At 40.6% G+C, this 24,839-nt stretch overlaps 1 protein-coding gene across 3 annotated transcripts in view; it reads left to right on the top strand.

Annotated features, from left to right (window-relative positions):
• The window catches only part of elp2 (elongator acetyltransferase complex subunit 2), a 159,318-nt gene extending 139,674 nt beyond the window's left edge, over window positions 1-19,644 (top strand). For 2 of the 3 annotated variants that reach the window (XM_041184735.1, XM_041184734.1), the window contains 4 exons: window positions 10,932-11,053; window positions 13,118-13,257; window positions 14,223-14,336; window positions 18,395-19,644. In XM_041184735.1, the coding sequence (XP_041040669.1) occupies window positions 10,932-11,053; window positions 13,118-13,257; window positions 14,223-14,336; window positions 18,395-18,551 (533 nt within the window). In that variant the 3' untranslated portion in view covers window positions 18,552-19,644. Of the gene's footprint in view, window positions 1-10,014; window positions 10,256-10,931; window positions 11,054-13,117; window positions 13,258-14,222; window positions 14,337-18,394 lie in introns of those variants that run through there. The other variant, XR_005942651.1, reaches the window with a different exon arrangement.
• Window positions 19,645-24,839: the final 5,195 nt, after the last annotated feature.

Below are 24,839 nucleotides of genomic sequence, written 5' to 3'. Positions count from 1 at the left end.
TATTGCTGGAATATTGTCAGGCCCCATAGCCTTTGCACTATGCAGTGCCTTCAACCGTTTCTTGACATCATGTGGAGTGAATCACATTGGCTGACGACTGGCATCTATGATGCTGGGGACCTCCAGAGGAGGCCAAGATGGATCATCCACTTGGCACTTCTGGCTGAAGATTGAAGCAAATGCCTTATCTTTTACACTGATGTGCTGGGCTCCTCCGTCATTGAAAATGGAGGTATTTGGATCCTCCTCCTCCAGTGAATTGTTTAATTGACCACCACCATTCACGACTGGATGTGGCAGAACTGCAGAGCTTAGATCTGATCTGTTGGTGTGGGATCGCTTAGCTCTGTCTGTCACTTGCTGCTTATGTTACTTGGCACACAAGTAGTCTTGTGTTATAGCTTTGCCAGGTTGACACTCATTTTTAGGTATGCCTGGTCTTGCTCCTGGCCTGCCATCCTGCACTCTTCATTGAACCAGGATTGATCACCTGGCTTGATGAAAATGGTAGAGTGGGGGATACACTGGGCCATAAGGTAAAAATTGTGTTTGTGTACAATTCTGCTGCTGCTGATGGCCCATGGCGCCTCAAGGATGTCCAATCTTGAGTTGCTAGACCTATGTGGCACGATGGTAGTGCCACATAATGAGATGGAGGGTATCCTCAATGTGAAGATGGGTCTTCATCTCCACGACTGTGCGGTGGTCACTCCTACCGATACTGTTATGGACAGATGCATCTGTGGTAGGCAATTTGGTGAGGATGAGGTCAAGTATGTTTTTCCCTCATGTTGGTTCCCTGCCGCAGACCCAGCCTAATAGCTATGTCCTTTAGGACTCGGCCAGCTTGGTCAATAGTGATGCTACCGAGCCGCTTTTGGCGGTGGACATTGAACTCCCCCACCCAGAGTACATTCTGCGCCCTTATCACCTTCAGTGCCTCCTCCAAGTGATGTTCAACATGAAGGAGCACAGATTCATCAGCTGAGGGAGGGCAGTATGTGGTAATGAGCAGGAGATTTCCTTGCTCATGTTTGACCTGATGCCGTGAGAGGACTCCCAGGACGACTCCCTCCTGACTGTATAGCACTGTGTCACCACCTCTGCTGAGTCTGTTCTGCCAATGGGACAGGATTTCCTTCCCTAAAGGACATTAGTGAACCAGATGGGTTTTTACAACAATTGATATTGGTTTCCCGGTCACCATCAGACTTGAATTTAATAAAAATCTGAAATTAAAATCCCACCATCTGCTGTGGCAGGATTCAAACCCGGGCCCCCAGAGCATTATCCTGGGTCTCTGGATTACTAGTCCAGCGAGAATACCATGACACCATCACCTCCCCATGTGCATCAAGATGGTACAGAAGCCCTGACACGCAGGCCTCTCTGAAACTGCCCGGGATGTTTGAACTTCAGTCAAGCAATTCCCTGCTTCCTGGACCCTCTGCAGAAGTGTCCAACTCTGAGCTAGAGTCAGAGACTTCAGACACTTTCTTGGAAGATAGCTGAACAGTTAACCAGAAAATGTTGCACAGAAAAATCTTAGTCTAATTCCTGAGTACCTACAGAACCAACACCTCAGTCACTCTCACTGACCCCCCACCAACTACACAGCCCGACTAACCCTGCAACCTGACCTGACTACCCCTGACCCAACCCGACTACCCCTCCCAACCAAACTAACCCCCGACCAGTTCTGACTATCCCCCACCACTTGGCCAGCCCCTGTCCTGACCACCTTTCCCGACCCGACTACCCACCTATCCACCCTACCCACCATATGCACTTAGCTAACTCACCTACCCACCCTACCACCCTGCTCATTCACTCACTCATCCACTCACCCATTCACAAACATTCACACTGAACATTTATGCTTACTTTACGCAGCTAGGGCTGACAACGATTGCCCTTCATGAAAGACCTGAGCCTATGTTTTAAAAGTATAGATTAGTGTTACATTCTTCTACTCTTTGATGTAAATGTACCAATCATGCACTAGGATTGGTGAAACAATGATGTAGGTTCTTTGTTTGAAGATAAGACTATATACAGATAGAGTTAACCGGGAGACCAAGTATAGTACATCTGATATTTACTCCCACTGCTTCCAGACTGACTACAGGTCATGGGACAAATAAATCATATCCTCTGTCACTGTTTAAGAAACACGACCTGAAAGGTGCATGCACATCATTTCGTAACAGTTAGTGGCAGCATCTTATTGAATTCTTAGAGTCATAGACTTATACAGCATGGAAACAGGCCCTTCGGCCCACCTTGCTCGTGCTGGCCATCAAGCACCTTTCGTTTCTAATCTCATTTTCCAGCACTTGGCCTGTAGCCCTGTATGCTATGGTGTTTCAAGTGCTAATCAGCCAGAGGCCGTGGTCCATGTTGGGACCAATGGCATAGGAAGAAAAAGAAATGAGGTCCTGCAAGCAGACTTTAAGGAGTTAGGTAGGAAATTGAAAAGCAGGACTTCAAAGGTAGTAATCTCCGGATTACTCTGGTGCCATGCAACAGCGAGTAGCGGAACAGGAGGATAGAGCAGATGAATGCATGGCTGGAGAGATGGTAGAGGAGGGAGGGCTTTAGATTCTTGGGGCACTGGGACTGTATCTGGGCAAGGTGGAACCTGTACAAGTTGGATGGGTCACATCTAAATAGGAACGGGAGCAACACCCTCATGGGGAGGTTTGCTAATGCTGTTAGGGCAGATTTAAACTAAATTGGCAGGGGGATGAGATCCTGAAAAGTAGTTCAAAAGGGAGAGAAGCTGAGATGGAATTAGAAGTTAAAACACGAGTAAGTGAATCTGGAAGGCAGAGGAAACATAGGCTAGATAAGAAAGAAGTGAGTTTAGCAAGGCTAAATGGAATATATTTTGATGTAAGGAGCCTGAGGAATAAGATAGATGAGCTGAGGGGCCAGATAGGCATGTGGGAGTATGATATCATACCTATAACCGAGACTTTGCTAAAAGAAGGGAAAGATTGGCAGCTCAACATTCCTGGTTAATGGGTATTTAGACGTGATAGAGAGGGGGATGGAAGAGGAGGGTGGTTGCAATATTGATCAAGGAATCATTTATAGGAGTGAGGAGGGATGATATCTTGGAAGGATCATCAAATAAAGCCATATGGATAGAAGCAAAAAACACAAAAGGGGCAAACACTTTAGGCCCTCAAACAGTCAGGGAGAGATAGAGGATCAAATATGTAATCAAATTTCAGAGAAGTTTAAGAATAATAGGGCAGTAGTAGGGGATTTTAACTACCCAAGTATTAACTGCGATAGTTTTTAGTGTGCAAGGTTGGGAGGGAGAAAAATTCTTAAGTTGCATCGAGGGGAACTTTTTTAGCCAGCACATAGCCCATCAAGGGAGGGGGCAATTCTGGACCTAATATTTGGATATGAACCCAGGCAGGTGGAAGGCGTATCAGTAGGGGTGCATTTTGGAGATAGTGACCATAACTCTGTTAAATTTAGGATAGTTATGGAAAAGGATAAGGTTGGGCTGGGAATAAAAGTTCTAAACTGGGGAAAGGCTAATTTTACTAAGATAAGATGCGATTTGGCCCAAGTGGACTGGGAGCAGCTACTTGCAGATAAAACAGTGTCAGACCAGTGGGAGGAAATAGCAAGAGTACAGGGCAAATATGTTCCTGTAAAGACAAAGAGGGGGACCAAGTCCGGAGAACCCAGAATGTCAAGGGACATAAAGGTTAAGATTAAGAAAAAAAGAGAAGCTTACGGCAGATACCAAGGGCTCAATACAGCAGAGTCCTTTAAGGAGTCCTTAAAAAGTGCAGAGGGGAACTTAAAAAGGAAATTAGGAAAGCTAAGAGAGCACGTGAGAAAGCATTGGTCGGTAGAATAAAGGAAGCCCAAAGGAGTTTTTTAAAATATATAAAAAGCAAGAGAATAAGTTGGGAAAGAGTAGGGCCAATTAGGGACCATAGAGGTAATCTGTGTGTGGCCCCAGAAGACGTGGGTGCAGTCCCCAATGAATACTTTGCATCAGTCTTCACAATGCAAAAGGATGACGTAGATATAGACATCAGGGTGGAGGACTGTGAAATATTAGAGGAAATTAACATAGAGAGAGACGAGGCACTAGTGGGTTTAGCAGCCTTAAGAGTAGATAGATCCGCAGGCCCGGATAAGATGTATCCCAGGCTGTTGAGGGAGGCAAGGGAAGAGATATCAGGGACCTTGGCAGTAATATTCAACCCTCTCTGGCCATAGGTGAGGTGCCAGAGGACAGGAGGACTGTTAACATTGTCCCATTATTAAAAAAAGGAGGAAGGGAAATTACAGGTCAGCCTCAGTGGTGGGGAAGTTACTAGAAAAAACTCTGAGGGACAGAATATATCTGCACTTGGACAGACACAGTTTAAACAGGGATGGTCAGCATAGATTTGTTAAGGGAAGGTTGTGTTTGATGAAATTTTTGAGGAGGTAACCAGGAATGTTGATGAGGGTAATGCATTTGATGTGGTCTACATGGACTTCAGCAAGGCTTTTGATAAGGTCCCTCATGGCAGGCTGGTCAAGAAAGTAAGAACCCATGGGATTCAATGCAAAGTGGCATATTGGATTCGAAATTGGCTGAGAGGCAGGAAGCAGAGGGTGATGGTAGAGGGATGTTTCTGTGACTGGAGCTGTGTTTCCAGTGGGGTTCCTCAGGACTCGGTGCTGGGGCCCTTGCTGTTTGTGTTGTACATTAATGATTTGGACTTAAATGTAGTGGGTATAATCAAGAAGTGCGCAGATGACACGAGAAAGGATAGCTGTAAACTGCAGGAGGATATCAATGGACTGGTCAGGTGGGCAGAGCAGTGGCAAATGGAATTCAACCCAGAAAAGTGTGATGTAATGCACTTGGGGAGGGCTAAGAAGGCAAGAGATTACATTATGAATGGTAGGACCCTGGAATATACTGAAGATCAGAGGGAACTTGGTGTGCCTATTCGTAAATCCTGAAGGTAGCAGGGCAGGCAGATAACATGGTTAAGAAGCCCTGTGGGATACTTGCCTTTATTAGCCGAGGCATAGAATACAAGAGCAGGGAGGTTATGCTGGAACTGTATAAAATGCTGGTTAGGCCGCAACTGGAGAATTGCATGCAGTTCTGGTCACCATATTATAGGAAGGATGTGATTGCACTGGAGAGAGTGCAGAAGAGATTTACCAGGATGCTGCCTGGGCTAGAGGGCCTGAGCTATGAAGAAAGATTGGATAGGCTGGGGTTGTTTTCCTTGGAGCAGCAAAGGTTGAGAGGGGACCTGATAGAGGTGTATAAGATTATGAAGGGCATTGATAGGGTGGATAGGAAGGCACTATTTCTATTAGTAGAGGGATCAATAACCAGGGGGCATGGATTTAAGGTAAGAGATAGAAGGCTAAGAGGGGAGCTGAGGACAATTTTTTTCACCCAGAGGGTGGTGGGAGTTTGGAACTTACTGCCTGAAAGGGTGGTTGAGTCAGAAACTCTCGTAACATTTAAGAAGTAATTAGATATTCATTTGCTTTGCTATAGCCTCCAAGACTATGGGCCAAGCACTGGAAAATGCGATTAGTGTAGTCAGGTCTTTGTTTACTAGCACGGACACAAATGACCTCCTTCTGTGCTGTAGATGCCTATCAGTCTATCTAAATACTTCTTAAATATTGTGAGGGTTCTTGCCTCTACCACTCCCTCAGGCAGTGTGTTCCAAATTCCAACCACCCTCAATTTTTCCTCAAATCCCCTCTAAACGACATGCCCCTTACCTTAAATCTATGGCCCCTGGTTATTGACACCTCCGCTAAGCGGAAAAGTTTCTTCCTATCTACCCTGTCTATGCCCCTCATGATTTTGTATACCTCTATCAGGTCCCTCCTCAGCCTTCTCTGCTCTAAGGAAAACAACTCTAGCCTATCCAGTCTCTCTTCATAGCTGAAACGCTTCAGCCAAGGCAACATCCTTGTGAAACAAAAATAGAAAATCCTGGAAAAACTCAGCAAGTCTAATCGCATCTGTGGAGAGAAAAAAAAGAGTTAACGTTTCAAGTCCATATGACTCTTCGGACTCGAAACATTAACTCTTTTTTTTTCTCTCCACTGATGCTTTTAGACCTGCTGAGTTTTTCCAGCATCATCTGTTTCTGTTTCAGATTTCCAACATCCGCAGTATTTTGCTAACATCCTTGTGAATCTCCTCTGAACCTTTCCAGTGCAATCACAACCTTCCGATAGTGTGGCGACCAGAACAGCATACGCTACTCCAGTTGTAGCCTAACTAGCGTTTTATACAGCTCCAACATAACCTTCCTGCCCTTGTGTTCTATGTCTCAGCTAATAAAAGCAAGTATCCCATATGCCTTCTTAACCACCCTATCTACCTGTGCTGCTGCCTTCAGGGATCTTTGGACATGTATACCAAGGTCCCTCTGATCCTCTGTACTTCCTAGGGTCCTGCAATTCATTGTGTATTCCCTTGCCATGCTAGTCCTCCCAAAATGCATCACCTCCCACTTCTCAGGATTAAAATCCATTTGCCACTGCTCTGCTCATTTTACCAGCCCATTTATATCATCCTGTAATCTAAGGCTTTCCTCCTCACTATTTACGACGCCACCAATTTTCGTGTCACCTGTGAACTTACATATCATACTTCCTATATTCATGTCTAAATCATTAATGTACACTACAAACAGCAAGGGTCCCAGCACCAATCCCTGTGGTACACCACTCATCACAGGCTTCCAATCACAAAAACAACCTTCAACCATCACCATCTACCTCCTGCCACTTAGCCAATTTTGGATCCAATTTGCCAAATTGCCCTGGATCCCATGGGCTCTTACCTTAATGACTATTCTCCCATGCGGGACCTTGTCAAAAGCCTTACTGAAGTCTACGTAGACTACATTAACTGCACTATCCTCAATTTTCTGCTGTGACGTAATAAATTGTGGACATTTAAATGCTATGTCAATAATAAAACGAATACTTCATTTTTAAAACTGTTAAATCAAATAAAATTCTTTGGTTTTATGCAATAATTGATGATGACTATTGTTTCCACATACCATTGCATAATTTTTAGGTTTTACATAGTTTGTGCTGATATTGTAGAACACATGGTTTCCCTTTATAACTTTTCTTGATGCACAACGTAAATAGCAAAGAAGCTGAATAAATGCTATGCAAATTGTTTGCACATCTGTGTAACAAGTAGAGTTGAGTGACTTAACAGAAAAAGCTCATAGTTTATCAAATTCAGGGTTTCCTTCAAAAGTTGGTGCACCTGCATGCGTGTATGTTGCAGCTCATCCAAAATTTAAATTTTAACTTAGCACCCTTAGCTGAATGATAATTTCAAATCAAAATCTGTACATGCAATGTGGGGTAATCCAGTCAAATGCAATATTCAAATATACCAAATATAGTATTTCCAAGTTTGCAGATGACAAAAAACTAGGTGGGAATGTGTGTTGTGAGGATGATGCAAAGAGGCTTCAAAGCGATTTGGACAGGTTTCGTGAGTGGGCAAGAAATTGGCAGATGGAATATAATGTGGCTAAGTGTGAGGTTATCCACTTTGGTAAGAGGAACAGAGGTGCAGAGCATCTCTTAAATGGTGAGAGATTGGGAAGCGTTGATGTCGAAAGGGACCTGGGTGTCCTTGTTTATAAGTCACTGAAAGCTAGCATGCAGGTGCAACAAGCAGTTAGGAAGGCAGATGGTATGGTGGCCTTTATTACAAGAGGATTTGTCTTGCTTCAGTTGTACAAAACCTTGCTTAGACCTCACCTGGAGAATTGTGTACAGTTTTGGTCCCGTTTCCTAAGGAAGGACATGCTTGCCATAGAGTGAGTGCAGCAGAGGTTCACTAGACTCATTCCTGGGAAGGCAGATTGTCCTCTGAGGAGACTGGGCCTTTATTTTCTGGTTAGACAGGGTAGATACAGGGAGGATGTTTCCCTTAGCTGTGGGGGTCTAGAGCCAGAGGACACAGTCTCAGAATAAGGGGCAAGCCATTTAGGTCTGAGATGAGGAGGCATTTCTTCACTCAGTGGGTAATGAATCTTTGGAATTTTCCATCCTGGAGGGCTGTGGAAGCTCAGTCATTGAGTATGCTCAAGAAAGAGTGAAAGATTTCTAGATACTAATGACATCAAGGGATATGGAGATAGTACAAGAAAATTGTATTGAGGTCATTGATCAGCCATGAGCTAGTTGAATGGCAGAGCAGGCTCGAGGGGCCAAATGGCCTACTCCTGTTACTATGTTCCTCACAAAGCTGAATCCAAGTTGTCTGATCTGGTGATTTTAAATCAAGAGGAGAACTGTTAGATTAAGCAATTACAAGGATTAAATTAAAATTACCAAAATGCTACAGACTCTTCATACTGCCCATATTTCCTTTTCCTGGGGATGGATGCATCGCCAGATGTCTCAAGGTTGAGGAACACCTTTCACATGTATTCTATAGAGGAAGTTGAGCAGGAAGGATCGCTAGATATAAAGACATTGGGAGGGATTTTCCAGTCCCACCAGCAATGGGCATTGTCACGGGCAGGATGGGAAAATTTGGAGTCAAATTTTCCTGTCCCGCCCATGATGATGCCCGATATTGGCGGAACCAGAAAACCCCAGCTATTGAGACAGAGTGCTAACTGGGAGATACCCAGCTGAATGGGTTTAAAAGTCAAGGTGAGCATTCCTAGACCCCTTCAGGCAACCAATACATATGATGGCTCTGGTTTCGCGGAAAGTTTGTATAAGATTTCTGTCATCTGCTGTAAGAGGACCTGAGGACACACTTCGAAGCCTCCATGACTGCACTCCACCTTTTCTGCCACTGAGAGATTTCAGGTGACATTTTTGACATTAGACCGATGCACTGTTTGCAAGGGCAAATGAGCAAATTGTTTTTTTCCCCCATAAATGCCAAGGAACTTCAAGTATATGCTTGATTTTTTCTAACTCACCACAAGATATAATTGACAGCACCCGTGTGGGTCTGAGCTCTAACAAATAGAAGTGCCACTTTGCTGCTGATGGCTTAGCTACCTTTTATTGGGCCCTACGTGACACTGCCGGCATGACCTTAATTCGAAGGCAGGGAAATTGGACATTGCTCCTCTGGTCATTTTCTCCTAACAGCTGCATAGTGGTTTTTCCATCCAACCTAAATAGCTAGTTTTCCTTATTGGTATGCTGATGGATTGTTAATTTTTTTTTATCACTGCTTTTATGAAATCTTGCTTCTTTGCATGTCATTTATTTTCAAGCAAAATTTGCATCTTGGATACATTTCAAGATATTTCTATGCAGAGTATAAGCTTCCACACTGCTCAACCATGCACAGGCCTTCTCTGTTTCATCCACAGGTTCTCCCTTGGCCCCTTTATTCAGCAGCAGCCTATAAGACTTGCAGCAGTGCTTCTATTTCTTGTGTCCTTAGAATTAAGGCCTCATCACTTGCCCACGTAATAGGGCATGCAAATTAGCATTGAGGGAGAATTAAGATGCAGAGAAGTGATGTGAGGTGCAGTATCATTCCAGGGTATTTATACTGCTGCTTTCTGTGAGCTCCAGGAAAATCATTCCTCAAGTGTTTAAAACTTGAAATCTTCACTCAAACCATTCAGTTTATAGACATCATAGAAAAGCAATTTGGAGGAATATTTTAGATTTTTAAAAGTTTCTTTTCAGAAGTTTTTGTTTTCTCACCTTCAGTGTATTTTGAATGATACTATAGTCTCAGCAGAAATCTGCTTCCAAGCATCTGCCACTATTGTTCTGTAATCAACAAAGCGTGAGAGGAGATGAGACTGATTTGCCCTTCAAGTCTTCCTTCTCCTCCAATTCCTTTCATGGCTTTGCGCAATCAACATGTAGAAAATTATGGCTATCATTTCAAATCTAACCACTTCATGAAGAAATCAACCATCTTTTTAAAACTTTTAAGTTGTTTACACATATCTGTTTTCACACGTCTGTTTTCTTTGTTAGATTCCAGGGGAATGAATTGGAAGCTAGATTTAAAGGAACAAGTGCTAGTCTCCTGGAACCTAATCTGAACAAGGGCCAGCATTAGAAAAAAATCAGCATGAAAATAATGTGGGAAAAATCTGTACAAATTGAAAAATAGTATGCGAGCATCACAAACACACAACAGCCTGGTCGATGGGTGTCACTGTCACTCAGGAATATCTGGACATTTAACCTGTATAAATTTATCATAGGTTCTAAGGTATATTACTACACATTACATTTCATTTGTTAGGGATTTTTCAACTATTTTTGAAATTCTATTCTTAAATCAGTACTATGATTGCTTTAATGCAGACATGCCAATAGTTGCCTCAATTTTGCAGTCTCTGGTAAATGAACGTCGCTAGCTATTCATTACATTAAAACTTCCCTACAGACTTTTTATGGATGTTTTGCACTGAAACTTGCTGTGATTAAGAGAATCATTTTGACGCAGTGCCCTGTACAGGATATCTGGGACTTCTGTTAACAACAACTAAAGGAAACAAAAACGTGTATTTATATAGCTCCTTTAACTTAGCAAACCGTCTCATGAAGCCTTATCAAACAAAATTTTAACCTGAGCCAAGCAGGGAGATATTATGGCAGATGACCAAATCCGTAATTAAAGTGAAAAGTTTTAAGGAGCATATTAAAGGAGGAAAGCGAGGCGGTGAGGTTTAGGAGTAATGAATAATAGATACTTGGGAAGAGGTGATTAGTTCAGATAGGATTTTATGCCTCAAAGGAGTTTCTGCCTTGAACATTGTAGGATAGTGAAATAGATGGAGAATAATCTAGTTTTCATACTGACTTTTTTTATTGAATGAACCTCTGAAATTAATCACATTGAAAGTGTTTTGCTTGTATGTAATATATTTGTATTTTGATTTCAGATCCTTTTTTCTCCTTGTTTGCATTCACTGATAAAAATACATCTGTACACAGCCGAGTTATTTGGTCCTGTGACTGGACGTCCAATAGTAGATACTTTGTCACTGGTAGCCGTGACAAGAAGGTGAGTATTCAGGGCAGGTCAGGAGGGGGATAGATAAGAAATTGACATAATCTTTATAGAAAATAGTATAGGAAGTAACCCTGGAAATACGCTCAGAAGATGAGTGGATTTTAAATGACTGTCATGTGCCCAAGGCTGCATTTGTTTTTAAAAAGAGTTTTCTACTTAATTTCACAATATCTTGATGTTTTGTCATTGAAGTTTCTGTAATGGTAGAAAAACAAGCTATGGCATATTTGTAGGCACAGGTCTAGAACACCTTTTTTATGTTGAGACCTGAGATATTAAAATAAGAATGAAACTGCTTTATATACATAAAAAATACATGTTTTCTTTAATTGCGTTTGTTTATTTTGGAGTTCAGAATATAGACAGCAGATTAAATGGAAGTCGCCTGACTGAATGAAAGCTTGCCCAGATATATCCTATATACAAAAAAAAGGATAAATCGAACCCAGCTAATTGTCGTCCTAACCTGTCACCTCACGATTATCAGCAAATTTATGAAAGGAGTTATCAATAGTGCTTATCAAGCAGCACTCATTTGCCAGTAACTGTTCACCAACTCTTAGCTGGGCTTCCAAGAGCAATGCAGCTCCAGAGTTCATTACACCCTTGATGCAGGCATCAACACTACAGCAAAATATCAGAGTAGAGATGAGAGTAGATTCCTCAGACATCAAAGCAGCATTTGATCGAGTATGACACCAGGGAGTATTAGCAAATCTCAGGTCGAAGAGGGTCATGGTAAAACTCTCCGGTTTAGAATCATTTTTGATTGAAAGGAAGGTGGCTGTGATTGTCAGAAGCAATCATTGCAGCTATAGGAAATCACTGAAAGAGTTCCTCAGGGCAGATTCCTCATTCTAATCACCTAATCATCTTCAGATATTTCATCAATGACATTTTCCCTTGTCACAAGGTCAGGGGTGGGCAGTTCACTAATGATTCCACCGTTCAGCTCCATTCACAACTCCATCAATAATGGATAAAGTCAATATAGCCTACAACAGGACTTGTGCAACATCCAGACTTGAACCGATGAGTTCAGCATTCACACTACATATGTGATCGCCCTGAATAAGGAGGATCAACCATAGCCCCCTTTTCCTCCTTTCCCCAACTGCTTCCTGCTCATGCCCCCAACCCAGCCTTCAAAAACACCAACATCACTAAGTTTCCCATCAACATTATGGTGTTTACCATTGATTAGAGAGTTGTATATGATCAGCTATAGTAACATAGCTACTGGAGCAGGGCAGAGGCAGAATACTCTGTGACAAATGGTTCACCTCATGACCTGCCCAATCTGTAATCTGTAAGCTTTGAGTCTGGAGTGTGATTGAATATCCATCACTCGCCTGGATAGGTGCAGATCCAGCAGTGCACGAGAAGCTCAACACCAGGAAAAAAACAATTTGCTTGATTGGCACCCCTGCTATGAGACAGAGTGGTGGTGAATTGCTTGTTTTAAGAATTTGACACAAAATATAAGCTGGGTCATGTGGTATTCGTCACACCTCTACAATAGCTGTAGATTTTGCACTACTCAGTTCTATTTTGCACATCAGCAACTTTGTTACAAAGCACCTCAAGAAAAGTTCATAATTTAGCTACACTGCCAATACTGCCCACATTTTAAACTATCTTTCCTCTTGGAACAAATGGAATGTTAATATTGAGTACAAATGTTGATTATTGACAGTTGAGAGATTATAGGTAGTGAACTGTGAATTCTGTTTTTGAACTTTGGGGCCAGCCAAATTGAGCAAAATACTTTTTCTGGTCCTGTGCATTCCTGTGTTTCATTCTTTAAGAAGGCCAGAGGCATATGTAGTTACTCGTAGAAATTGAACTGCACACGTGAAATGTTACTGAAAACCAAGTTTCAGTAAGCATGTAACTGTATTGGATAAGTGTTACACGTTTTGCATTAATTTCCATTGCTAATGTTTGGATTCCTAGATTCTTAAATTCTGCTCATTTAAATTAGTAATTTTGATTTAAGTGTTGTGTCATGATCTTTACAGTAAATAGTTTTTTTCCCCCCCCCCACTCTGGTAGCTGGTTGTGTGGGGTGATATGACTTCAGCTGGAAAAACTGAAGGATGCCAAGGCATTGTCAAGCCATGTTCATCAGTGCTGGATGTAGGAGATGCAGCCACAGCTGTCAGCTTCAGCCCTATTACGAGTCTAGATGGGAGGTAGGTTAATATGTTGATATGGTTCTCTTCTGCAATTAATCACTATGTCAACAGTCATAAGGTAAATTTGCAATTATAGAGGCATGTGTATTACAGAAAGTTTCATGTAATTATAGAGGCATGTGTATTACAGAAAGTTTCTTTTGAGCATTAACAGTCATTTAAGATACTAAGAAAGGAAAGGGATTATTTTTACTTCTTTACTCTGGGCCTTTTCTTTTACAAGCCCAACTCCACAAGAGCTTGTTGGAATGTATGCTTGTTCTGTCTTGTGCTGTTGCATCAGAACACAGTTTAAATCCCCTCATTTAATATTCATTTCTTCCCTTCTTTCCACACTGCACTTCATGTAGGTCTCACTATTTACAAGCCAAGTCAATTGCACCTTTTGACAAGTAATTTGTCTGTACAAGTTCACAAAGAGCCCAAAGCTATTAAGTATAATAATTGCATTCTTACTGTGGCATATATTACAAAAATAATGTTACAGGTGTTAATTCTACAGTCAGTGCTTAGAACAATGTCGCCCTGTTGGAAATGCACCTATCTGGAGAAAAACCAAGGAAAGTGGCGTTAGGAAATAGCTGGAACGCTGGCGGCGAGAGGTTTTATCTTTCACAAAGCTGTGATGTGCCCTAAGAACTACTTTGTGTTCATATTACACCACAAGGTCATTCTGAAAAATGAATCGACCCATCTTGAAAAGACAGCAATTCAACATTTTAATCCAGTCAAGACTTTAACTAGGAACTTCTGGTTCACTGACCAGAAGTTTACAGCTCAGCACCAATGTGTCGAAGGAAAATGAATCTAAATATTTTGATCTTTCGAAGTTTGTGAATATAACTCACTTGTATACAGTTGAATGCTACTGTCATATTTGATGTAAATGAAAGCTAGCAATGTATATATAACTGTAGCAGTCGCCTGTTGGAAAATTAGTTCTTTTTCTTTCTCTCTGATAGCTACATTCTTGCAGTGGGTTTGGACTGTGGAAACATATTATTATACAAATGGAAACCAAATGAAAATACTTCAGCAAGTGCAGACTGGATGAAATGTTTGAAACTGGACAAATCGTATCCTTTGTGTGCATACAGTTAACATTGTAGTGAACAGTATAGGTGCTTTTGTTACATTGCTATGGATGCAGCTTGGAATGACTTTATTTAATTAGTCCTTTATAATCAAAACTTGATAAAATAAACCATTCTCTTATCTGACTCATGGGAGAATAAATACTTCCCCTTTAATATTATCTTAGCTGCTACAGCTGTGTTTTAATCTATAATTTAAATATCCTGTTTGCAATTTCCCTCTGTGTCACTAAACTATTTTGAAGCCATTTGCATTACAGTTTGTTAATCTATGTGAATGAATGTTTTTAAAAGTGCTTCATTAGCTTTTAAACAAATTTTGTTTGGGAATATTCAGCCTGGATATTGGATTCCAATTAAGAATTTGCATACTTGGGATTGCATTTGAGTGCATTTGGGTAATATTAATTACTGTTACGGTCTGTCTCAATAATTGACTAAATTTTAACTAAATTTAGCCTTTCCTCCAAAGAAACAAAAACTGGGCATCATGTGAATGCACATAAACATCAACTTATTGCCATTAGTAATATATAAATCTTACATTAGAGCAGCACTTTATTAAATGATCTCTCTTCACTGGATTGTATGGGTTCTGTTTCAACATAAATATATGTTTACATGACAGCGATAGATTTGAAACAAATAATTTTCATCTTGTACAGATGTTAAGAGTTGTGGTACACGTATATTTAGATGGCATAATTCTCCTTCACTAGAAAGGGAGAAAGGCTTGCATTTATATGGGGCTGGATTTCATCTTACATGCGGGTAGCTTGCGTCGAGAAATTTCCCAGCTCGGCAAACCAACTTCAGGAAAAAGTGCCCTGAATGGCGCAATTTTTATTCCAGGAGGCCAGGTGAGTGATAGAGTCAGACGCATATCAGAGACAACCACAAGAGCTGCCAAGTGCCAAGACGGGCTAGGTAAGAGGCCCACCTCTGTTCTCTGGGATTTCGTCCCGGTTGTGCTGTTAAGTATTAGGCCCTTTAGCCCTCACCCGCTCATACCCACCACTTCCTATATTCCAACTATGTCAACTCATGCCAATCCATGCCCCCCCCCATGTGGTCCCTCATATAGTCCATGCCAACCCATGTCGCTTTACCTACCATCAGTGACCCCTCATACCCTCCATGTCGGTTCACCCAATATCCACCATTAGCAGACCTTAGGAACCATGCTGAGGTGAAATAAAATAAAGTTCTAAGTATCTATTATAGACTTCAGTATATAAAAAAACTCTCATTCATGACAGCCCATTCAAAACATTTAAATCTCCTCAAGTCCTTAATTCCTAATAAAACAAACATTTGTATTATAACTCCATATCAAAGGCAGCCTTTAATAGTCTCTTGGAGCTGTCAGTCAAACTGTGAACTCTCAGCTCCTCACTGTGATAATGAAAGATTGTGGAAGCAGTCAAACTGTAATAATGCTAATGATAGCACTTAGGGTTATGTCAACAAACATCCATTAAAACCACCATAACAGATTATTTTCATTCTAAGACACAGGGAGACAGTGTTTTCAAAATTTAAAAGGCAGGAGATTTAAATAACTTGATAGCCTGGGGGCAGTTCTACATAACATGTCCACCCTTCACGAGCATTTACGCCTTCGCCGTAAAGTTGTGGAACACACACTGAGGGCTGAGGATGTTCCTGGAGTGAAAATAGGATCTGTTTGTCCTGTGCACAGAGTTTAAAAAGCTAAGCAGATTTGTAATTTGCTGCTTTGCACTCCATGCCCAACCCCCGTTATTGTACTGACAAAAATGGGATCTGCCGGAAATAGGGGTGAGACAGGTTAAGCGAGCAGGCAAAAATTTAGCAAATGGAATATAATGTAGGAAAATGCAAGGGTATGCACTTTGGCAGAAAGAATAGAGGAGCTGAATATTATTTAAATGGAGAAAGACTGCAGAAAACTGCGGTACAAAGGGATTTGGGAGTCCTCTTGCATGAATCACAAAAAACTAACATACTAGTTCAACAGATAATAGGGAAGGCAAACAGAATGTTGGCCTTTATTTCAAAGGGAATGGGGAATAAACATAGGGGAGTCTTGATAAAACAATACAAGGCACTATTTAGACCACACCTAGAATGCTGTGAACAATTTTGGTCCCCTTACCTAAGGAAAGATATACTGGCATAGGAGGCAGTCCAGAAAAGGTTCACGAGGTTGATCCTGGGTATGGAGGGATTTTCTTATGAGGAGAAGTTGAGTAGGTTGGGCTTGTACTCATTGGAGTTTAGAAGAATGAGAGGCGACCTTATTGAAACATATAAGATTCTTAGGGGACTTGACAGGGTGGTTGCTGAGAGACTGTTTCCCCTTGTGGGAGAGTCTAGGACCAGAGAGCATAATCTCAAAGTAAGGGGGTGCCATTTAAGAGAGAGATAAGGATGAATTTCTTGTTTCAGAGTGTGGTGAGTCTGTGGAATTCTTTATCACAAAGGGCTGTAGAGGCTGTGTCTTTAAGTATACATTCAAGGCTGAGACAGACAGATTTTTAATCAGTTAGGGAATCAAGAGTTATGGGGAAAAGGCAGGAAAGTGGAATTGAGGATTATCAGATCAGCCATGATCTCAGTGAATGGCCTACTTCTGCTCCTATGTCTTATGGACTTCCAGATCTAGGTTCCAGCTGCCATTTTTAAAGGTCCCCAGCGTCTTCCTGTCTGCAAGGAAACCTGGCCACACCTCTTATTTTTTATAAACTCTAATGAGTATAGATACCAACTACTCCACCTATCCTCATAAAACATCCTCTTCATCCCAGAAAATAAACTGGTGAATCTTCTCTGAACTTATTCCTAATGGTTGTATATCCCTCCTTGAACAAGGAAACCAAAACTGTATGTAGTATTCCAGGCATGCTCTCTTCAACGTCCTGTATAAGTGTAGCAAAACTTACCTACTTTTATACTCCATCCCCCTTGCAATAAAGGCCAATATTCTATTTGTCTTCCTAATTACTTGTTGTACCTGCTTGCTAACATTTTGTGTTTCATGTTATGAGGACACCTTGATGCATCTGTACTGCAGAATTCAGTAGTCTCTCTCTATTTAAATAATATTTGTTTTTCTATTCATCCTACCAAAGTGAATATTCTTATATTTTCCCACATTATAATCCATCTGCCAAATTTTTTGCCTATTCACTTAACCATCTATATATCTTTGCCGACTGTGTCTACCTCACAACTTACTTTCCCACCCATCTTTGTATTCTCCTTGTTATAGGAAGGGCATTTGCTCCATGACGTAGATTTAATGGAATTATACCCAAATGGATGATATAATTAGAATCATAAAATGGCTTCAGCACAGAGAGAAACCATTTGCCCTATTATGTCCATGACAGCTCTCTGCAAGAGCAACTCAGCTAGTCTCAATTCCCAGCCGGTTCCCTGTAGCATTCGATGCAGCATAGAAGGTTAAGAGGGGAAGCGCTCAAAACTATATATGAGTTGGCAGGTACATTTTTAAGTACATCAGTCATAAGGGGGTGAATGGGGGTGGTGGGGGGAGGATTGTAAAGATTAATAGTGGCATCATAAAAGCTATGAAATGTGTTACCAAAAGTGGCCATTTAAGTGGCAAAATTTATCATGGCATTTAAAAGGAAATTGGATAAATACTTGAAGAAAAATATTTTAAAATTCTGGAGAATGTATCTAAATAAGCCCAACCCTATTGACATTTCTATGATTGTAAACCTTCAAAACTTGTTGCTACCCATTTCATCATGTCCATGCATTTGTGGGCCTGATAATGTATTCAAGCTTGGATTTGATATACAGCTTGATTTGGGGTAAATTACAAACAGGATGATAATTGTTAATAACTATGGTAATTCTACTGTGTTCTGTACCTGAACATTTTGACAAGTCGGTCTCTCAGCTGACAACACTGAATCATAGTGCACTAATTATATGAATAATGGAATTTACACTCATCATCTCAGATCAGTCTGATATTTATGACCAACTGGTCTTTTATTTACTTCCCTTAACTACTTTTGTTTCAGACAATGCCATACTCTAACCGTTAAACGTCTGCGGTGGAGACAATCTGTGGGAAGAGCAGGTTATAATGATGAGGGTGACAGCAACTGGTTACAGCTAGCAAGTTGTAGTACTGATCACGGTATCAGTATTTTCAATGTTAATAGATTGTCCCTTTAACATGAAAAGAAGAAAGTTTTTATTCAGATTTGCTGCATTTCTGGCTGACAAAATTCCATCAAATATTGATATCCTTTTCTAACTTCTGGAAAGCAATGTTAGCTACCCAAAGGAAAATGGTACTATGATTGAAGAGAAACATTCTTCTGGTATACAGTGGCAGAAACAAGAGCAAACACAGAACAAATGTGTAGCATTCTGGAGCTATCGTGCATACGACAGAGAAAAATATGAAAGTGTGACCGTCACAGGACCCCTTTTTAGCCCATTTGTCAGCAGTTTTGTGGAAGAGAACACTTGCTTGAAACAGCACAGTACAGCATTTCTTTCTGCAATGTTGTTCTGTTGTCCAGAAGCTTAACAATAATTGAAAAGTGCAATGGGATAGAATTTATTTTTAATAAATGTATTAATCAAGGATTTGCAAGCATTCTTCCAGCGATGGTGGGTTTCTAATGTTAGAGACACAATGAACTTTGAAAAAGAATTGTGTTCCACAATTTCAGTTTGCTAAATGGGGTTCATGACAACTTCCATTAACAGTTTCTAGAAATTTTAGCATTCTCTCAAAATGTTCTGGACTGTTCTCCCTTCCTGTACCATCTGTGTATATATGCCTGAGACAACAGTCCTTTCCCCACTAATAGGAAAACAAATCATGCTCCCAGCATAATGTATTTAATTTAACCATAATCATTTTAACCCCAACATTATTCTGTCAGGTTGTTTTTAGCCTCAAACCAATTTTCTTTTGAATTTTTATCTTGACAATAAATAAGCAATCAAATGTTTTTAATTGTTGTTGTAAAATTATTTTTATTTTGGGACACTATTTATTTTAAAAAATGAAACCAGTTACTCCAGAAGCATTAGCTGTTACAAAGCTCTTCTACCTTCGCTATTTTAAATGTCACTCCTAGGTGCCATTTTCTCAGCTTATGTATGGCTAGGTTTTTTTTTCCCTGAACCAACGGTTTGAATCCAACACTGAAGGAGAACATCAGCATACTGCAATGGTGATCTGTTTGCCACTGAGCTCAGTAGATCCATATCATATCATTTCACGTGCACAATAAATCAGCTACCTTTTCAAGGTTTTGTACGTGTCCTAATTGCTTTTTTTTTTGAATTAGCTTTAAATGTTTCTTGACTTTGCAAATGCGCATATCTTCATTGTGTGTTTTCGGCTACGTGTTAATAGATATTGTGTGTGTCAGTCTGCCATAATTGCTATGTAATAACATTCCCATGCACTGCCAGATGATGGAGCTAAGTGTAGTAGGCTGTATGAGCAACACTATTAGAGGAAGAATAAAAGGGCTCCACCTTTCTTTTATGATTTGGATTTTAATGTAAATGCTTTTGAAACTTGTTTTCTCTAATTCCCCAATAATCCATGCACAAGCAAATGGGAAGCAGACAGGCTTCAAATGCAACTTTAGCAGAGCTTAGAAAATGTTCATTGAAAACTGCAAGATACAAGTGTAAATAAGGCCCTTGGAATTCATCAAGCAACCGAGTAATGATTCCTAGAATTGTTGCAGTAGTTAACAACAATTAAATGGTATTTCAGCACAATTGATGTAATCAGAGTCGGCACATTTCAAACACATTTTTCTAATTATTTAACAGTTTATAGTGCAAATAATTAGACTTCTTCAGCAGGTACTGTTTGCAGAGCTGTTTTATATTGGTTGCTATTTGCAGTTATCTACCAGGCTCAATAAACTATAATAGGAAGGTTCTCCAAGTTACAAGTAACAAGTTAAAAAAAATACTTGTTCTGCATAAAATTACTTGGTCAAATATAATAAGATCAGATTTGGAAAAATAGTTACTTTTTTGTAGTCTGTTGCACACAATATTTTTCCTAAAACTTCCTGGCTTCTCTCTAGGAGCTTCCACATCAGGTATCATTTTGTTAAATTCACCCGTAGACTTCTTTCTGTCAGCTCAGCTCCATAAAATAAGTGGCGGGTTAATGTGTGATTTCTTTCTTTCTTCTCTCATTCCTCTGAAACCTAATTGACGTTGAGAGTTTTGTCTTTGTAGCTTGGTTGGGATGAGAGGGAGGAGAAACGAATCACTGTGATAATGTTCTGTTCTACATGTTTACTGTACTTAATTTATACACCAATGTATGTATCGCAAAGTTATATTTATAACTTATCAACATTGATTTTATTGTGATATAACTTAGCTATTAAATTATGAAGAATATATTTTAATACATCAAGCAATGATTGCTTTCACTGGCAATATTTTTAAAAAGCTGCTGTGTAGTACACAATAAACTAGCTGTAGTTTTGCAACAATCGTTGCAAACCAACAGAGGGTGCTCCTAGCTCACTTTTGGGAATACTGATGTGACGATTGACTGTGCTCGGAATAAGCACGTTGCTTTGCAAGAGAAAATGATTTTAAGCAGTTGTATCATCAAAATGCTTTAATAGTTCCCAAAGTTGACCAACTGGCTGACACACACAGTCCAGGCTCATAGATGAGTGGTGGCAGTGAGTGACCTTGTTTACCTGGCATGAATTGCAGCTTTCAGACAGATGGCTCAGAAGGACATTTATACTATGTACTGACTGTATTAATGCATCAGCTTTTGGAAAGTATCACTTGGTATGTCCTGTTACAATAATCAGTCCCTTCATTCAGTGACCATCACATATCAAATTTGCTGTACCTGCTATGCTGGCTGCTTCTGGCAAATTGAATGTAACAAAATTAAAATTACTCCACTAAATTAGATTATGCATATTTTACATCCATAAATGTGACTTCAGTAATCTGAGTTCAAATTTAGTTCTAATGTGATCAAGCTTAATAGTCAGAGTTTATGACCACCTCTCAGACTGTGCAGTTGTCATCTAATCGTTCCAATGTATCTATCTCTAATACTAAGTAAGTCTCAAATAGTGGTTCCTAGGAACTCACATGGCGGACCCCTATCTATGTGACCTCCAAGAAACCACTTGTTGGCAGAAGGATGTCAATATATCAGTTTGGGGATCACATCACCTACTTGAGTTTCTAAATAGTATGGATGTATATTGTTTGACAAGCACACCTCTGGGAGAACAAAAACAGAATTACCTGGAAAAACTCAGCATGTCTGGCAGCATTGGCAGAGAAGAAAAGAGTTGACCTTTCGAGTCCTCATGACCCTTCCACAGAACGGAAGGGTCATGAGGACTCGAAACGTCAACTCTTTTTTTCTCCGCCGATGTTGCCAGACATGCTGAGTTTTTCCAGGTAATTCTGTTTTCGTTTTGGATTTCCAACATCTGCAGTTTTTTGTTTTTACACCTCTGGGAGAGATTGATTGAAGCTATTTTGCTCCCATTTTTTCGGACTGGCATTAAATCAGTTGTACAGAATGCTTTTGTTGTAAATGGCCTCATTTGCTAAAATGTATTTGTCATTTAAGAGACGCGCTCTTCGAAGATCTATGCTGTTCACAAAATTTGAGATTTCCTTGGGGGAAAGATCATGTCAAATCTGTAACCGTATTATAATGTATAAGTTCTGGTTAGGGTGCTCATAATTTTGAATTGAGTTTCAAAGTCTAACATAGATGCTTACAAACTGACAATTTCATATCTATATACACCCTGCAGAGGGATGATGTCACCACAGGGTTTCAGAATATATTTCTGTTAGGCAGCCAGGCTGATCAACCAAATGTAAACAGATGGTAATGATCTGTAGAAACAAGTGCTGAATGTTAACTCTTAGCTAAACAATGCTTTGCATTTTATTCCATTATTTTAGAAGTCCCCTAATTTTAGATTAACAAAAACGAATATGCACAGTAAATGGGAATTCAGCGTTGAAAAGAATTTTGAGGATCTTAACATTTTAAAAGGGAAGAAAGCCAACTTGAAGCATCTATTAATAGCTCTTGTGAATTACCATGGATACTGTTTGCATTATATATGCTGTCAGAAATACTGGAGCAAATCAAAATAGAATAAAAGCAGTTACAAATCATGTGTGTCAATTTGATGAGAAAACTATCCCCCCTCCTCCCACCCCACCAATAGAAGAGACTGTACTTGTGTGGAGATAGATGTTTGGTGGAGAAAACCAAGCAAATTGGTATTCTGGGTGCAACAGAGTTTGAGCTGCGAATGAAGTCTGGAACAACCGGTATTGTAACTTCAGGTCAGAACTTGAGGTACTGGCTAATTTTCTCACTTGTGAAGATTCTAAATCTTTAAAACATAATTGTAACAAAATATACCAGTCAGCCAAATGTAGATTTCCCAGCTCTAGTATGTAGAATTCCAGGAGGGTTGACCTTGTGACATTCTGACCATTTGACATCTGTAAATGTCAATTCTCGTTTTTCCCTACCTACCTCCTTGCTCTCTGCTTCTTTGTCAACGTGACAAATCTGAACTGGGAGCCTCATCCACAGCTGATATGTACTAGGATTTCACATGTCAAAACCAACCACATAGACTGACCTGAACCAAACTGAGAGATCACACGAAAGGGCAGCACATGATCCTAAACTAATTTCAGCACTAACATTTTCAAACCTTTCCATGGGCTTGGACCCAATGAAGTGCATTACATACAATGATAGAAATTAGGAGAAACCATTCTGCTCTCCCTCCCAGAGCCGTCCCCCAACACCCCCTCCCCCAACCTGAGTCCAAACCTCCTGACCCCCCCACTCCACGCACTCCCAAAATCCAAACCTTTCTTCCCTTCCCCAATACCTTTTTTCTACCCTTCCCGTCACACCTGCTCCAATTTTCTGCCCCTAAAATTCCTCTCCCTGAGGCTTCTTCACCAGCGCAATACCTCTCCCCTTTCCCTTCACCGATTTTCCCCACCCCACCCCACCATATGCCCCTGCCCCGACTCAAGGCTGAGTCAGACAGATTTCTGATTGACAACAAAGTCTCAAGAAGTATGGGGTACAGGCAAGAAAGTGGAGTTGAGGCCATAATCAGATCAACTGTAATCTTATTGAATGGCTGAGCAGGCTCAATGGGCGGAATGGCCTACTCCTCCTATTTCTTATGTTCTCTTTCTCTGCCCCAGACTATCATCACAGTCTCTGGTGACAGCTGATGACATCACTGAACTGGAGGCAGGGTTTGCTTTGGTGGGATCTTTACACACTATCTCCATTCCCCACTTACCAACAATCCCAAATTACCTCGGAGTTTCCCAGAATCAGGTGCTAAAGCAGTGCTTCTTGGATACACTACCAACTTTCTCCTTGATCCCCTCTCCCCTCCACACTTACAACCAACCAAGTGGGAGGAGCTCATTGCTTCCTATTAGTAAGATTGAGACGATCCATTCAGCTGCGTCTGCCCCATCCCTTCCCCCAGCCCACCAAGCTTAGTTTCTGGCAAGCTTCCTGCTCTATACCTCAACTTGAATTGCCTTTTAATTTCTCTCCTATCTCCTTACATACTGTCACCAAGTTTAGTTTGTTCATGATACCTACCTCCTCTCGATCCTATCCCCATTAAATTGATCGCTACTCAACTCCCCATTCATGGCCTCATGCTACCTGATGTTATAAATCGTTCTGTCTCCTCTTCAGGTTTGCTATCATCACCCCATCCTCAAAAGCCCACCTTGCCTCTGCAAACTACTATCCTTATCTCCAAAGCCCTTGAACATGTTGTCATCTCCCAATTCTCTGTCCAAGTTTCTCACAGCTCCATGTTTGAACATTTCCAATGTGATTTCCACCCTGCCGCAGAGCTAAAATTATTCTAATCAGTAATAAATGACACCTGTGACATTGTCTATGGGAAACTTGCCCTCTTCATGTTTCTTGAGCTGCCTGCAAGTGGCTACCTGGAGTAAAGCAAAGTCCAAATGAGGCCTATTTCGATGAATAACAGGTTATACAGAAATGAATGGATGAATATGCTCTGAAGAAGAGCCATAAGGACTCAGAACGTTAACTCTTTTTTTTCTCCACGGATGCTGTTAGACCTTCTGAGTTTTTCCAGCATTTTCTGTTTTTATATACAGGAATGAATCTCTCAGCAGGTTTTCAAATCATTCTGTACACCTATGAGAACTCAAGGCAAGATTATGATGCCTGTTTTTATATTTGTGTGGTGTCTGGAAAGGAACAATAAAAATCATAGTGACACACCACCAAATGCATTATTTTAAATTTTACAGGTGATTGGAATGAGCCAGTACTCAGTCGCAGTGTTCCGATCATAGTCAAATTCTATAAAGGACAAACTAGCTGTGATACCTGTAATGTCCCATGTGACCAAGTCTTCACCCCTG

Source organism: Carcharodon carcharias, chromosome 3, assembly GCF_017639515.1.
Source record: "Carcharodon carcharias isolate sCarCar2 chromosome 3, sCarCar2.pri, whole genome shotgun sequence".
In the NCBI taxonomy this organism is placed as follows: Eukaryota; Metazoa; Chordata; class Chondrichthyes; order Lamniformes; family Lamnidae; genus Carcharodon; species Carcharodon carcharias.
This window is presented reverse-complemented; position numbering and strand designations above follow the sequence as displayed.